The 17512-nt window shown below is 44.5% G+C and overlaps 1 protein-coding gene across 1 annotated transcript in view; it reads right to left on the reverse strand.

The window, feature by feature from the left end:
* Positions 1-1855: 1855 nt before the first annotated feature.
* The window catches only part of LOC147701364 (B-cell receptor CD22-like), a 351247-nt gene continuing 335590 nt past the window's right edge, over positions 1856-17512 (reverse strand). The window contains exons 7-9 of the mRNA XM_086930064.1: positions 14918-15005; positions 14734-14818; positions 1856-2155 (exon numbers count right to left, since the gene is read on the reverse strand). Of these exons, the coding sequence (XP_086786190.1) occupies positions 2069-2155; positions 14734-14818; positions 14918-15005 (260 nt within the window). The 3' untranslated portion in view covers positions 1856-2068. The remainder of the gene's footprint in view (positions 2156-14733; positions 14819-14917; positions 15006-17512) is intronic.

Raw genomic sequence — 17512 nt, forward strand, 5'->3', positions numbered from 1 at the left:
ATTTCTCCCTCGATGGAGATAGTCCTTTCCTTATAGGTGCAAGCCCAGTCCAGCTCCAGAGTTCACTATGGACCATCCAGGTATCTTGAGGAACCCCACTCACTGCTGTTTTACAGCTCATTCGATTTCCAAGATAAGGGGTGAGGTCCTCCCAGCATACCGGAATCCTCCAGTCGATGTCAGCTGCCAGAGGAGCCCAAGGTCTAAGTTCAAGTCTAGGATCCTTTGTTGAATTGAGCATTGAGGAATGGCGGTCAGCGGCTTTGCAGTACAGCTCTTTTGGCACCAGGTGTGGTCTCACAGATTCCTGATAGCCATCATGGTGTATATGATAGTAAGGCTGTCACGGCTCATATCTCAGTGAGGCAAGGTCTGAGAAGGTAAAAATTAGGCTTCTGGGAATCAGGTAGTATACCGGTAGATGCAGCGTTGGTTTTGGGTGGGATTACAGCAGGATGCCGATCGGGAAGTTGGAGAGAGGGTTCACACGGAGCCTCAGCTCCATGCGGCCATATTGGGGAGAGGGATATATGATGATACAACGTATGTTATTACAACGCATGCTTTTACATCGCATTTTTTACAACGCAAAAACATTTACAACGCATGTATTTACAACAAATGTTTTTACAACGCAGGTACCTTTACAACGCATACCATTACAACGTAAGTATTGGTAAATATATATTATTTTAAAATCGTAAATTAATTAAAAAAAATATAATTTAATGTAATTTAATTTAAATGTAATTTTAATTTATTTTTACCCTGTACCCCTGTACCCCAAAAACCCCAAACTGACCCTCAACCCCAAAAATACCCCTTTACCCAAAAACCCAAAACTGACCCTGAACCCCAAAAATACCCCTTTACCCAAAAACCCAAAACTGACCCTGAACCCCAAAAATACCCCTTTACCCACAAACTAAAAACTGACCCTGAACCCCCAAAATACCCCTTTACCCAAAAACCCAAAACTGACCCTGAACCCCAAAAATACTCCTTTACCCAAAAACTAAAAACTGACCCTGAACCCCAAAAATACCCCTTTACCCAAAAACTAAAAACTGACCCTGAACCCCAAAAATACCCCTTTACCCAAAAACTAAAAACTGACCCTGAACCCCAAAAATACCCCTTTACCCAAAAACTAAAAACTGACCCTGAACCCTAAAAATACCCCTTTACCCAAAAACTAAAAACTGACTCTGAACCCCAAAAATACCCCTTTACCCAAAAACTAAAAACTGACCCTGAACCCTAAAAATACCCCTTTACCCAAAAACTAAAAACTGTCCCTGAACCCCAAAAATACCCTTTTACCCAAAAACTAAAAACTGACCCTGAACCCCAAAAATAACCCTTTACCCAAAAACTAAAAACTGACCCTGAACCCCAAAAATACCCCTTTACACAAAAACTAAAAACTGACCCTGAACCCCAAAAATACCCCTTTACCCAAAAACCCAAAACTGACCCTGAACCCTAAAAATACCCCTTTACCCCAAACATATGACATTTAAAATATAATTATATACTTGCCAATACTTACGTTGTAATGGTATGCGTTGTAAAGGTACCTGCGTTGTAAATACATGCGTTGTAAATACATGCGTTGTAAAAGTTTTTGCGTTGTAAAAGTTCCGTTGTAATGGTATGTCGTTGTAAAAGTTGCGTTGTAAGTGATGTTTCCCTGGGGAGAGGCTCCACCTTTAAATTGTTAAAGGAACATAAATATTTCCTCTTAGTCACAAGCATTAATGATTTAAACATGGAAAAATATAACATACATTTTTACAGACCCGCAAACTTTGCACCTAATAAATCACGAAAAATGATTTCCAGATTCATACCCTTCTGGTTAAAGGATCATTTTTATCAAGTGTAAACAATTGTCAATAGTTCTCACAACATACATAGGCAAGGCTAGCATTAAAGGAATCATTTTAATCAAACTACATAATGCAATTGCAATTCAAACCCATAAGCGTTGCTTCTTGAATTGTAGCCCACTTAGAAGACCTGGCGTCAGCCTTTTTGGACGTAAAATACAGCGTTGGAGTCTTGCTCATGCTTGCATTTTGAGTGTGTCATATTCTCCTGCTGCTTGTTGCAAGCTTTGGTACTCAGATTCCTGGCACTCATTAGGCTTTCTCTAAGACATTAAAAACACACATGAAGGTTTGTGTGAAATAATTTATATGCTTATTGTCGAGAATGGCTCACAATAATCTCATTGCGTATGACTAGTAGCTAATGATGGCAGGTGGTAAATTTTGCACATAAGTTGGAGGCATTACAAAAGTTTGTTTTTAATAACACTTTATCATCAACAAGAGGGTCCTTACCCATCACAGCAAAAGAGGATGGCATCACGTGGGCTTGAATTACTTTGTGATACCTATTATTGACTTGTTTCCAATTCGTTAGAACAACAAAAACGTTTACTAATTATACATTAGCATTGCGAGTGTGTAGCGATCCTGTACCCTAAACCCAATGAAGGTCACAGATACTGACAATCTTACTACTGAGTATTGATGATATGAATATCATAGTAGGAGATTGTTATGGAGAAAGTATCAAAGACCACAATGTCAAGAGGTAAGTGCATAAATAGGTAGAATAGATTTTCTATTTCTAACTCCACATCTACGTACCTAATAGATATATATTGTCAAGGTAAATATATGAGGAGTTAGGTATAGAAAATCTATACTTAATGAGCTTTGATACTTTGTACTCGATATTTCTAAATCTGAATATTCTAGCTTCAATATTCAGGGGCCACTTTGATACTGGAATGCTATGGTCAAAACATTAGGGCAATAAAGACAAGACTACACATTGAGCTAAGCCATGGCCATGAGTCTGCCCCTCACTTACCTGACTTATCTTCCATTGAGATGGTAGATAAGTCAAGGCCAAAGTACTGCATGTAAATGTTTTCAGATCTTCTCTTCCAGCATGCATAAACCACCTACTATGCCCTCAAGCATCAATCCTTCGCCATACACCATCCTTATGCAGCTAGAGGATCTGGGCTGGCCAATAATTCTTTCTTGTCTTGTGAGTGGCAACCAATACCAGATTAGCAAATATTTTGTGGATTCTTAGTAGATCTTGTTCTTCCCAAACGCTCAGTAATGATTCTGTGGTTTGGATGTTTGGAAATCCTATGAAATAAAATCGTTTTGGAATTTTGAAACGTATTGGTGGAGTGCGACCCAGTTCTTTCTGCCAAGAAAGGGATTTGGATATTTACGGCGGTTTGCTCAACCGCGGGGTTACGCACGGCTAAAAGCAGCGCCTGGACCATGCAAAGAGCAACAGGTTGAATTATATATAGATATATATATATATATATATATATATATATATATATATATATATATATATATATATATATATTTATGTATATGTTTTGTTTTTTACTGAAAAAAGCAAGGGTTACAGAGACAGATGTTATAGTTGGGCTCAGGTGTCACTCGCACAAAACCAGTGAAATTCAACCATTATAGTTAGCTAACTATAACTCGCGCACAGCAGTGCACTGCTTATGACCTCACATATGACATCACTCATGACATGACCAGTGACCTCACTGATGACATCACTGGTGACATCTCAAATGACATCACTGTCATTGGTGAATCTCTGGGAGTATGAGCGCCTTATTGGATGATTCAGTGGTTGCGTGACTAAGTGAGTGATTAGGTGTCTCAGTGAATGTATGGGTGAGTGACTGGTTGTGTGAATGTCTGTATATATCTGTCAGTTGGTGTTTAAGTGGCTGTATGGGTGTTTAGAGTTGGCACTTGCATTTCTGTATGGGTGAGGGATTGGTTGCCTGAGTACCTCTATGGATGTCTGTGTAGTTGGGTCAGTGAGTGAGTGTATGTATATGTGTATGTGGGTATATGGGTGCCTGTTAGATCTGGGGGTCTCTAGTAGGCAATGGTATTCACCTTTGTCCAAATAGGGACCCTTACTTCTAAGTCAAGATAAGGGGATTACACTCCTAAATAACCCCTGCTTACCCCCTTGGTAGCTTGGCATGAGCAGACAGTTTTATCTCCGAGACAGTGTGTTAAGCATTTGTGAATATACACAGTAATACACTGAAAACACTACAGATGGACACAACACAGGCTTGATAAAAATAAGTATTCTTTATATAGACTTAACATAAGACCACAAACGACAAAAATCCACAATACTATACTTAAAGTTGACTTAAAGATGATAAAAGTTGCTTTGTTCAAGTTGATGATAAATGCAACACAGTTCTCAACAAAGTACCTGGATGGGTCAAGCAAAACAAACAAAAGATTTGCAGAGTGGGAGATGTGTTGGCTCCGTGATCCAGGGAAAAGGATGCGTCATGCCTCAATGCTTGCACAGAGTACGGGATACGTCATAATCCTTACTGGTGCGGAGGTGATGATTAGATTCTCGGCCTACGGGTCGGTTGCGATGAGCAAGATGGCGCCTCGATGCAATGCGATGATCCGGTTGCAATGCAAGAAGGCAGCGCCCTTGATGCGACAATGCGATGACGATGGCAGCCTTGCGACAACTCTGTACTTTGGAGCCGCGACAGGCCCTGCGACACGCTCCTCTGGTGATGCGATGGCGACTCTCTCGATGGCGTCACGCTTCTCAGGTGATGCGACAGCAGGCAGCTTTGACGACGACACGCTCTTCGGGAGAGGCGGCGGCGGCGCGCTTCTCCTGCAATGCGACAATTTCAGCTGCGGTGGTGACACGCTTCCTCTCGGTGCATCGCGCTTCCAGCTCCCAGTGACACTCAAATGTGTGTAGATAGAATTCCCAGCAAGGAAATTCACAGGGGGAGCTGGAGGTGAAGTCTTTTGTCCCTGAGACTTAATCAGGAGGCAAGCACAAGTTCAAGCCCTTGGAGAGTATTCTGTAAGATGATGAAAGTCCTCAAAAAGTTCCTTCTCCTTTCCTTGGCAATGAATAAACCACTGCAGGCCAACCAGGCAAATAGCACACTGGCAGAGGAGCAGTCCAAACTATTCCATATTCCTTGGTTCTTCTCCTTGGCAAAAGGTTTCTTGTTCCCAGAAGTGATCTAAAGTTCTTAGGACTGGGTCCCAATATTTATACCCCAAAAACCTTTGTTCTCTGAAGGCAGAGAGGCCTCTGCCTGGTTCAAACCAGTTCCTGAGCACTTTGTTTACAGGACTCCTTCTTTCCTTTCACGCAGCAGGGCAGGAACATCAGCTGTCCCACAGGAGATGGAGCCAGCACAGTGGAGGGAAGGCACAGCCCTGGAGCACTTTGTTGACAAGATTCCTCCTCTCCTTTCACAGTGCAGAGTAGAGACATCAGACAAGCCACAGGAGGCGGAGCCAGCATTGTAGAGGGAAGGCCCAGCCCTATTTAGGTCCCAGGTGCAACTACTCCCTCCCATCTAGATGAAGATCTCTCTATTCACCACTGGGGTGCCCCAGCCTGTTTCCTGGAATCCCCCAGCCCTGTCACTCACAAACCCAGACACAGAATATGCAACCTAGTAGAGGTTGGCCTAGACAGTTAGGCAAGAAAATACCTACTTTCTAAAAGTGATGTTTTCAAACACAGAATATTAAATCTAACGTTACTAAAAGATGTATTTTATCATTCTGAGTTCAGGCATACTAAATTCGAATTTTTACCATGTTCCCTGAGTCAGTTAGGATTATAAAATGTAATAATCTAACTGCTCCTTCTAGCCTATGGAGAACAGGTAGCCTTGCAATAGTGAAAAACGAAAATGGCTGTAATTCACTATTAGGACATGCAACACACACCAGAGCATGTCCTACCTTATACTTACAATGCACCCTGACCTCGGGCCTACCATAGGGGTGTCTGATATGAAGCAAAGGGAAGGTTTATGGACTGGCAAGTAGGTGCACTTGCCATGTCAACATGGCAGTCACAGATGCACACAGGCCCTGCAATGGCAGGCCTGAGACACACTTCACAAGCAGCTTATGTTGGTGGCACAACCAGTGCTGCAAGCCCACCAGCAGCATTTGATTTACAAGCCCTGGGCACACATGGTGCACTGTACTAGGGTCTGACAAGTAAATAAAATAATCCAATCATGGAATCACTAATCAGTACATCAATTTAACCTAGGGAACACTTGCACTGTGGCACTGAATAGTGGTGGCACAGTGCCCAAAGCATACAACCAGCAAAAACATATCAAAACAGAGGAGGCAATCAGTAAAAATGGAAGGGACACTCACGCCAATGATGCCAGGTCTAACACATGTCCCCTCCAGCTGAAGTGTGGGGACAACTACGCTTCCCCTTGGGAGTTCTCTTCACTAAGGTGGAAAAATCTGGACAGACCATCAGCGTTGGCGTGTTCTGTACCAGGGCGGTGTTCCACCGTAAAGTCCATACCCTGTAGGGAAATGGACCCCCTCAACAACTTTGGGTTCTCACCCCTCATCTGCATCAGCCATCTGAGGTCTGAACCAGGAAGTGAGTCCCAAACAAGTATGGTCTCAACTTCTTCAGTGCCCAGATCACAGAAAATGCCTCGCGCTCAATTGCATTCCACCTCTGTTCCCAGGGAAGTAACCTCCTACTGATAAAGGCTACAGGTTGGTCTAGGCCCTCTTCATTAATTTGTGATAGAACAGCCCCCACACCATGCTTTGAAGCGTCTGTCTGAACAAAGAATTATTTTGAGAAGTTGGGCGCCTGAAGCAAGGGTGCTGTGCACATGGCAGTCTTCAGGGCATCAAAAGCCTTCTGACAGGTATCAGCCCAGTTCACTTTCTTGGTTTTCACAGAACTAAATTAAGACAAAATCCTAAACGTACTACTTTTGGTATTCACAGAAGGCATTTAGTAGTGGTAAAGTTAGGATTTTGTCTTAAGTTTGACTTAAGACAAACTTAAGACAGACTTAAGACAGACTTAAGACAAAATCCTAACTTAAGCCTTGATCGTGAGGCCTGCCTTGCACAGTGCCATCAACACTTCCCAGAGGTGGTGCAGATGTTCTTCCCAACTGGCGCTGAACACTGCAATGTGATCCAGGTAGGCGGCACTAAAATCGTCCAGTCAAGCCAAAACCTGGTTGACCAACCTCTGAAACGTGGCAGGGGCTCATCCAAAAGGGCATAACCCGGAATTGGTAGTGCTCATCTGGTGTGGAGAATGCTGACCTCTCTTTGGCCCCATCAGTCAAAGCGATCTGCCAGTACCCAGACATCAAATCAAACGTGCTGAGGTACCGAGCAGCCCCTAACTGATCTATGAACTCAACAGCTCTGGGGATGGGGTGCGCGTCAGTACTGGTGACTGAATTCAGTCCTCGGTAGTCCACACAGAACTGGAGTTCGGGTGTGGCACCAGGCATGGCAGCCTTTGGGACCAAAACCACTGGGCTGGCCCAAGGACTGTGAGAGAACTCAATCACCCCTGAGGCAAACATTTTGGAGACTTCCTTCTTAATGTAGGCTCTGACCTTGTCAGTCACTCTGTAAGCCTTGTGCTTCACAGGAGGACTGTCTCCAGTGTCCACCTCATGGACGCACCACTCTGTGACACCAGGAACCAAGGAAAATAGATCGGAGAATTGCCCCAACAGTTGGCGAGAATCTTGTTGCTGATCAGGGGTTAGTGTGGCAGAGAGGCTGACACCATCCACAGACCCATCTTGCTCTGTTACAGACAGGAGGTCAGGGAGAGGTTCTGTCTCCTCTTCCATTCCATCATCTGTTGCTAGGAGCATGCCCACTTTGGACCTTTCTAAGTGGGTCTTCAGGCGGTTAACATGCAGGACCCTCATAGGGTTCCTGGGAGACTGCAAGTTCATCAGATAGGTGACATCACTTTTGCGCTCCACCATCTCAAATTGTCCAGTCTACCTGTCCTGGAGTGCATAAGGCTCTACAGGTGCCATGACTCAAACTTTCTGTCCAGGCTGAAGCTCAATCAGAGTGGCATTCTGATCATACCACCGCTTCATATCCTCCTGGCTGGCTTCCATATTCGCCTGAGCGAGTTGTCTGAATTGTCGAGTCTGGTTCCTGAAGGCCAGCATATAACTATATACATCCTGGGGAGGTTTCCTGGGAGATTGCTCCTAGCCATCCTTGACTAGACTAAAAGGTCCTCTTACCGGGTGTCCATTCAACAGTTTAAAGGGGCTGAATCCTAGGGACTTTTATGACCCCTCACAATAAGCAAAAAGAAGGCATGGCAATAGGATGTTCCACTTGTGCGTCATGGGTTCCTGAGGACCCATAATCATACCCTTAAGGGTCCGGTTGAATCTTTCAACCAGCCCATTACCTTGTGGTTGGTAAGGAGTGGTGAACTGTAGGTAACACCACACTCCTTCCACAGATACTTCAAATACTTGGAAATGAAGTTTGTACCACGGTCAGACATCTCCTCTCTGGAGAACCCCACATGGGAGAAAATCCCCATCAGTGCACTTCCCACCAGGGGGGCCGTCACTGTCCTGAGCAGAATGGTTTCCGGGTACCGGGTAGCATGGTCCACCAAAACCAGGATAAACCTGTTGCCCATGGCTGTCTTGGGGTCCAGGGGACCCACAATGTTAATTCCCCCGGTTCAAAGGGGGTACTAACTACAGGGAAAGATTGGAAAAGAGCCTTGTGCTTCCTTCCACTTTTCCCACTTGACTGGCAAGTTTGACAAGTTCTACAATGAGTATCTGAACTCTTCCGCATCTGGGGCCAATAAAAGTGGAAGACAAGCCTTTCAAAAGTCTTGTTCTGCCCCAGATGTCCAGCTAAAGGAACGTCATGAGCCAACCCCAGTAGGAAGGCTCTGAAGCACTGGGGTACCACCAGCACACTGGCTGACCCTGGCTCAGCAACCTTAGGCTCGCTATACAGGAGACCGTTCTCCCAGTAGATCCAATCTGATCCTGACTGATCACCTGCTGTCTAGTTTGTGGCCTGTTGCCTCAAACCCACAAGAGAAGGGCACTTCTTTTGTTCTGCACAAGATTCTTCACTGGAGAGACCCCCTTCTTGCTGCCAATGGGTCCGCTCATGTAGGTTCCCCAGTTCAGAAACTTGCTCCCCTGTAGGTCCTGGGGCATCCCCCTCAAGGTCTACCTCCCCCTGGACCGTGGGAACAATGGGGGCTGGTTTCCAACACTCCCTACCTCTTTTCTTTAAGGCAGGTCCCTGGGACATACTTTCAGGCTCCAGGGTCTCTTGAACACCCTTTGCTGCCAGAGACCAAGTGGTTACACACGCCCACTCAGGCAGATCCCACATCTCTAAATGAGCCTTCTTCTCCACCTTAGCCCAAGGGGAGCCATCCAAATCATTGCCTAACAGGCATGGCTGGCCTTACTGCTTCTTGAAGAGTACCAGAGGACCCCCCCCCCACTCAATGCAATGACTCTTTGTGTTGTCAGCGGCAACAAATGGGAAGAATGCAATGGGGACCACCTGCTCTTCAGACACCAAGTAACATTTGACAGCTGTCACACTGGCTCCGGTGTCTCTCAGACCCTCCACTCTATGGCCATTGATGGTCACCCACTGCCTCTATTACTTAGTGTTATCAGGCAGCTGAGTTTTAGGGATCATCTCAAAGAAAAGGGACATTTCTATGGGATCCCACCCACCTTGGGCACCCAAATCCTCCCCACCCAGGGCTACACTGGCCATCTGACGGGGTGGTGCACAGGATGGCATATACTGATCCTTTTGGGGACACTGGGGATCATATTTTATTTTAAGAGTATTATATAGCGCTGGCTAGACGCGGATGTATCAGAGCGCTTTACATGAGGTTCCACAATGTTACAAGGTTACATCAGTTCCAAGTTACATTTGTTGCAAGAAACATTTAAAGAGAATAGAAGACGAGATAAAAGGAGTGTAGAAGAGTAGGGGAGTAAGGTAGATGGGAAGGAGGGAGATACGGTGGAGAGACGAAGGAAAGTCTGTCCAAAGTCCGGCTGGGTAGGTGACGGCCGAGGGGGAAGCTCACAGCCCATCTCCTCTATAGCTATCAAGATAGCTCCACCGGGCATCGGCTAAACTGCTAGGTCTCAACGGTCGGCGGCAAGTGTCCCACCTGCTTACACTGAAAGCAGGAAACAGGTCCCCTATGAACAGCTTTACCCGTGGAGGGTTCTGACTTCTTCTCAGGGGGAGGCTGGGAACCCTTACCTTGGTTCCCTTGGGATTTACTTTGGGGCCCTTTTCCTCCATTTACCCTTGTCCCCCCCACTCTTCTGCTGGGGACCCTGCCCACCCTTGGCGGAGTCTCCCACATGACCCTTGTGGACCCTGGTACTGACCCTGCGGTCCGCCTCTTCAGCAAGCTTCCTAGGGTTAGTGAACTTGCTATCAATAAGGTGCTGGTGTAGCTCTGGAAAACAGTTAGTAGACAAGTGCTCCCTTGTAATCAAATCATAGAGCGCTTCAAAATTATCCACATTGCCACCCTTCATCCAACCATCCATAACTCTGCAAAAGAAAGACACATATTCTACCCAAGTAGTTCCCTCCGGTTTCTTACAATTCCTGAACCTCTGTCTATAGAGTTCTGGAGTCAAACCATACCTTGTCATCAGTCTTCCTTCATGTGAGTGTAAGACATCCTATGCTCACTTCACTCACAAAGCGGCCCCACATCCCTGCTCTCCAATCCGGCGGGCCAACATTGCTATCGCATATCGATGCAATGCAATAATCCAGTTGCGATGCAAGAAGATGGAGCCCTTGATGCGACGATACGATGATGATGCGTTTACACCCTGGCAGCCTTATGACGACTCTGTACTTTGGAGCCGTGATAAGCCCTGCGACACGCTCCTCCGGTGATGCGATGGCGACTCTCTCAATGGTGTCACGCTTCTCCGGTGATGCAACAGCAGGCAGCTTTGATGACACGCTTTTCGGGAGATGAGGTGGTGGCGCACTTCTCCGGTGATGCGACAATTTCAGCTGCGGCGGCGACATGCTTCCTCTCGGTGCGTCGCGCGTCGCGCTTCCAGCTCCCAGTGACACGCAAATGTCTGTAGATAGAATTCCTAGCAAGGAAATTCACAGGGGGAGCTGGATGTGAAGTCTTTTGTCCCTGAGACTTCAGCAGGAGGCAAGCACAAGTTCAAGCCCTTGGAGAATATTCTGTAAAAAGTTCCTCCTCTTTTCCTTGGCAATGAAGAAACCACTGCAGACCAACCCAGCAAACAGCGCACACTTACAGAGGGGTAGTCCAAACGCCGGCAGATTCCTTGGTTCTTCTCCTTGGCAAAAGGTTTCTTGTTCCCAGAAGTGATCTAAAGTTCTTGGGACTGGGTCCCCATATTTAAACCCCAAAATCCTTTGTTCTCAGAGAGGCCTCTGGTCCAAACCAGTTCCTGAGCACTTTATTTACAGGGCGCCTTCTTTCCTTTCACAGTGCAGGGCAGGAACATCAGCCGCCCCACAGAAGGTGGAGCCAGCACAGTGGAGGAAAGGCACAGTCCTGTAGCACTTTGTTGACAAGATTCCTCCTCTCCTTTCAAAGTGCAGGGCAGGGACATCAGACAAGCCACAGGAGGTGGAGCCAGCATTGTAGCAGGAGGGCCCAGCCCTATTCATGTCCCAGGTGCAACTCCTCCCTCCCATCTAGATGCAGATCTCTCTTTTCACCACTGGCTGCCCCAGCCCAGTGATGAAAAGCCCCTGGAATCCCCCAGCCCTGACACTCACAAACCCAGACAAGGAATACACAACCTAGCAGAGACAGGCCTGCACAGTTAGGCAAGAAAATACCTACTTTCTAAAAGTGATGTTTTCAAACACAGTGGGCCCGATTCACAGAATGAACTTACTACTTTTGGCATTCACAGAATGCACTTACTACTTTTGGTATTCACAGAATGAACTTACTCATTTCGGTATTCACAGAAGTTAGGACTACTAACTTTAGGACTCCTAAATGCCTTCTGTGAATACCGAAAGTCTTAAAATTAGGATTTTTCTCAATTTAGTAGTAGTAAAGTTAGGACTCCTAACTTTAGGACTCCTAAATGCCTTCTGTCAATACCGAAAGTCTTAAAATTAGGATTTTTCTCAATTTAGTAGTAGTAAAGTTAGGACTCCTAACTTTACTACTACTAAATTGAGAAAAATCGTAATTTTAAGACTTTCGGTATTCACAGAAGGCATTTAGGCATCCTAAAGTTAGTAGTCCTAACTTTACTACTACTAAATTGAGAAAAATCCTAATTTTAAGACTTTTGGTATTCACAGAAGGCATTTAGGCGTCCTAAAGTTAGTAGTCCTAACTTTACTACTACTAAATTGAGAAAAATCCAAATTTTAAGACTTTCGGTATTCACAGAAGGCATTTAGGAGTCCTAATGTTAGTAGTCCTAACTTCTGTGAATACCGAAATGAGTAAGTTCATTCTGTGAATACCAAAAGTAGTAAGTGCATTCTGTGAATACCAAAAGTAGTAAGTTCATTCTGTGAATCGGGCCCAGAGTATTAAAACCAACCTTAATAAAAGATGTATGTTATCATTCTGAATTCAGGGATACTAAATTTGAATTTCTACCTTGTTCCCTGAGTCAGTTAGGATTATAAGATGTAATAATCTAACTGCTCATTCTAGCCTATGCAGAACAGGTTGCCTTGCAATAGTGAAAAACAAAAATGGCTTTGATTCACTATCAGAAAACGCCACACACACCAGGGCATGTCCTACCTTATACTTACAATGCACCCTGCCCATGGGCCTACCATAGGGGTGTCTGATATGAAGCAAAGGGAAGGTTTAGGGACTGGCAAGGGGGGGCACTTGCCAAGTTGACATGGCAGTCACAGACTGCACACAGGACTTGCAATGGCAGGCCTGAGCCACACTTTACAAGCTGCTTCTGTGGGTGGCAAAACCAGTGCTACAAGCCCACCAGCAGCATTTTATTTACAAGCCCTGGGCACACATAGTGCACTGTACTAGGGTCTAAAAAGTAAATCAAATAACCCAATCATGGAATCACTAATCAGTACATCAATTTAACATAGGGAGCAATTGCACTGTGGCACTGAATAGCTGTGGCATAGTGCCCAAAGCATATAACCAGCTAAAACATATCAAAACAGAGGAGGCAAATAGTAAAAATGGAAGGGAGACTCACGCCAATGATGGCAGATCTAACAGTGTCTGATTGGATGATTCAGTGGGTGTGTGACTAACCGTATAAGTGAGTGATTAGGTGTCTCAGTGAATCTATGGGTGAGTGACTGGTTGTGTGAATGTCTGTATCTGTCTGTCATTTGGTGTCTAAGTGGCTGTATGGGTGTGTGAGTGGCACTTGAGTTTCTGTATGGGTGAGTGATTGGTTGCCTGAGTACCTCTATGGATATCTGAGTGTCTGTGTAGGTGAGTCAGTTACTGAGTGTGTGTGTATGTGGGTATATGGGTGAGTAACTGGGTGTGTGAAAGGCAAAATAGGTGAGTGATGGGTTATATGAGTGACTGTGTAGGTGAGTGGGTAAATGTGAGAGTGGCTGTATGGGTGAGTGTGTGCTTGTGTCAGTGACTTTATACTTGCTAGTATCTGTTTTGGACGTGAATGAATGTTTGTGCAGCTGTATGGGGGTGTAAGTGGCTGTGTCATTGACTGTATGGGTGATGGAGTATTTGCGTGAGTAGATCTTTGGGTGACTAACTCATTTCAGTATGTGAGTGGTTGTTTGGGTGTGTGAGTAGATATGTCAGTAACTGCATGGAAAGTGGCTGGCTGTATGCGTGGCTGTATGGGAGAGTGAGTGGATATATGTTTTGATCTATGAATCAATGAGTGGCTGTGTAACTACTGGTATGGGTGTGTAAATGGGTTTGAGAATGGTAGTGGAATGCAGTGGGTGTATGAAAGGTTATGTGGGGGTGTGAGTGGGTACTTCAGAAAGTCTGTGGATGATATAATCAGTGATGTCATTTGAGATGACATCAGTGATGGGATCATTGATGTCACTGAACATGTCATGAGTGATGTAATATGTGAGATCATAAGCAGTGCATTGCTGGGGGCGAGTTATAGTTTGTTTACTAACTATAACGGCTAAATTTCACTGGTTTTGTACGAGTAACACCTGAGCCTAGCTATTACGTCGCTGTAACCATTAGGACCATGACTTACACCTTGACATGAGAGAGGTCCTGAATCTGTTATGAACCTTGAGTAGCTCACCGTGTGAGACCTTATTTATCTGGCATTCAACTAATATCCCAGTCATGGGTTTAGCATGTAAAGTGGAGGTGGTAGGTACTGCATTGGTGAATCAGTATTTGTGACCTTCATTATCTGTGTTGCTGGAGTGAAGGCCTACTGTCCAAATCATGTATAGTTCCACTGCTGTGACCCAACCAGATCCTAGTGCACTTTTCCTACTCAGACCCCTCTTAAACCCCCAGTATTCAGAAAAAGTAAGCACATTTTTCTACAACATTTTCATGGGAAGTTATTAAGTGTGAACTGACCCAAATGTTTAAAATAACAGTGCTTAACATTTTTGGAAGAAAAGGTTTAGCTGTCGAATTTTTAAATTATTTATGTCTTTTTTTATGATGCTCCAAAAGAAGGTGAACATAAAACACATCTAACCACTATCTAAATGCCCTGATTGTGAACTGATGGCCAGTTTCTTGGACTCAACTGTTTAATAAAATGCTCTATGGACTGGTTAATCTTGTTTTAAAACATACCGAAGATCCTTTCCTGGCAGGGAAATCGACCATGGAATGTCCAGGTTCCAAAGGAGGTGTTTTCCTTCTTTTGTATCTGATGACTCTAGCAAAATCAATGTAAAATGCAGACTGTCAGTCCTGGATATAGCAATAACAGAAACCTCCAAATAAGCAATATCCATGCAGATGTTAAAGTGAATACCTTGCACAAATGATGTAGAGCAGCAGACCAATATTCCCAGCTACACTAACAAATGCACAGATGGAAACAGCCCTGCAGGTGTCAGTATCTGGCAAGAGATGAAAGCAGTAGTATTAATATGCATTAAGTGTAGTTTTACATGCTTTTGAGCAATGCAACTGAAGCAAACCATAAGTATTTGAACTTGTTTATTTACAGCATTTTCTATAGCGTGTCTTTACTTGGAGGTAATATGCATACACAAAAACATTGTAGCAAACAAAGAAGGTAGGTAGGGTTATATAGGTAAAATGGGGGGTACGAGAAAGTGGATATATAATACATCAGTATTTTGAATAAATGCTTTTACATTCAGGAAGGAGGGTTAATAATTTACTACTTGTAAAGGAGTACCAGCCCAAATTGTATGTATGATGGAACCATGCAAGCCATTACAATGCATAGCTTTACAACGCGGTCTTAACAACAACCCGTCTTTACCACTGCATTCCTTTACAACACAAATCTTTACAATGCACAACCACTTTGCCTTAGGGGAATGTGCTGGATCTTGGAGAGGTATATATTACTATTCCAACTTCAGTCTCCACAGCAGTAGGGAAAGCATTGGACTTCGAAGTTCAGTCCTGCTTCCCCTTTGACAAGTAGTAGTAAAGACTTGCACGTCAAAGGAATGCAGTGGTAAAGATGAGTCAATGCACAGACCATGTTGTAAAGGTAGTGCTTGGTAGAACTTTCTGATAAATGATGTTTCCCCTGCCAGCTTGATTTAAATGTGGGCGGACCCTCAGAAAAAAAAGTGAAAAAGAACACTGTTTGCTGCAAGGCTTCGTCCTTCCAACACAGCCCTGCAGCAAACAGTAAAATGCATTGACAGGAACCACAGTGAAAGCGGTTCCTGCCAATGCTTTATAAATGACCACCTGCTTGGTGGTCATTTATAATTTAGGTGGGTAGCTTCTCCACTGTGGGGACAGAGTGTTTTTGCCCCTAGCCTTGCAGGACTTTATGTTGGGGCTTTTGAAGAACTTACAGTGCTGAACACCAGTGGTCCATGGACGAACAACTTGAGGTTGTGGAGACGTTATATTGATGACGTCTTAGTGATATGGAGGGGCGAGAGAACATCTGTTGATCTTTTTCTTGACTGGCTCAATGCCCAGAATCCGTTCCTCCATTTCACTTCGACCATCACTAAGACCAACCTACCTTTCCTGGACCTGGTTATTGAACCTAGTGGCGGTACCTTAAAAACAAAGGTCTTTCACAAACCCACCGACAAGAATGCTCTACTGGCATTCGAGAGCTTCCATCCGCGCTCCCTACGGGAGAATTTACCAGTAGGACAATTTTTCTGCATTCGTCGCAATTTCTCTGAAAAAGATGATTTTAATGAGGAAGCGGAAGCTCTGACTATGAGATTAAAACAGAGGGGATAGCCTATCCGAGTCATCAAAAAAGCCCGGAAAAGAGCGTTTAATGCCTATTGTGACGCACTATTGTCTAAGAACATGAGACCCCAAACCAAGAAACCGGTGTTCGTATCCACCTTTAACACGGCATCACATCAAATTAAAAAGTTGGTTCTGAAGAATTGGAAGATACTTAATAGAGGGGGCATGAAGGTTGAGACACCTCTGTTTTCCTTCAGACGCAGCCAGAACTTGAGGGATCTTCTCATACACACTAGACCCAGGGACCTGGGGCTAGTAAGAGAGAATACTACTGTGACAGGTTTACCAAAACTGACCGGACACACACATTGCGGTTCATGTAGTGTCTGCCACTTGACTAACAACTCTACCTCACTTGATTTAGGGCTCCACACTCCCTTGGAACAGAAATCCCACACCAATTGTAATTCCCAGGGAGTGATCTACTTGCTAACCTGTCCTTGTCATAAAATGTATGTAGGGATGACAAGTAGAAAGGTGCGCACCAGAATCACGGAACATCGGAGCACTATAATATGTGGCAAGACCAACACGAAACTCACGGCCCACTTTTTTGAAACTGGACATAGTATAGAAGACCTCAGATGGACCGTGATAGAGAAGGTAAAATCGAGCAGACATCAAATAGATGACCAAAGGGTGCTACTACAGCGAGAATAACGATGGGTATACCGCCTGAGAAGCCACATAGTGGGACTAAACAATGACATTCCATGGCAGGCACTGGGAAGACAATAAACAGAACACCTTGATCAATACTGACATGGATACTTTGACCACCGTCTTATTAGTAATTACTGTAGACATTTTCCATACACTACACCTGGTGGTCGTCCCCTATGAAACAACACGCTTGGGATATCATATAGTATATAGTCACACTACAGGTATGATCCCCGGCCGACATTCATAGTTAGTCACTATCATGGAGCATGAGGAACCTTTATTAACAACCCCCTTCGTGGGGACGATTGTTCTGCCCTGTTGAAGCATTATGAAGTATGTCCATCAAACATTCCCCACTCCATTCAGTCCCAGGCTACCAAGATTTAATGGTAATGCCCTTTTTACATCATCTTTGCACTTATTTTGATTGCGGGTACAGATACTCGGGGCTTGGGGTATATGATTATAAATCACC

This window comes from Lissotriton vulgaris, chromosome 7 (genome assembly GCF_964263255.1).
Source record: "Lissotriton vulgaris chromosome 7, aLisVul1.2, whole genome shotgun sequence".
In the NCBI taxonomy this organism is placed as follows: Eukaryota; Metazoa; Chordata; class Amphibia; order Caudata; family Salamandridae; genus Lissotriton; species Lissotriton vulgaris.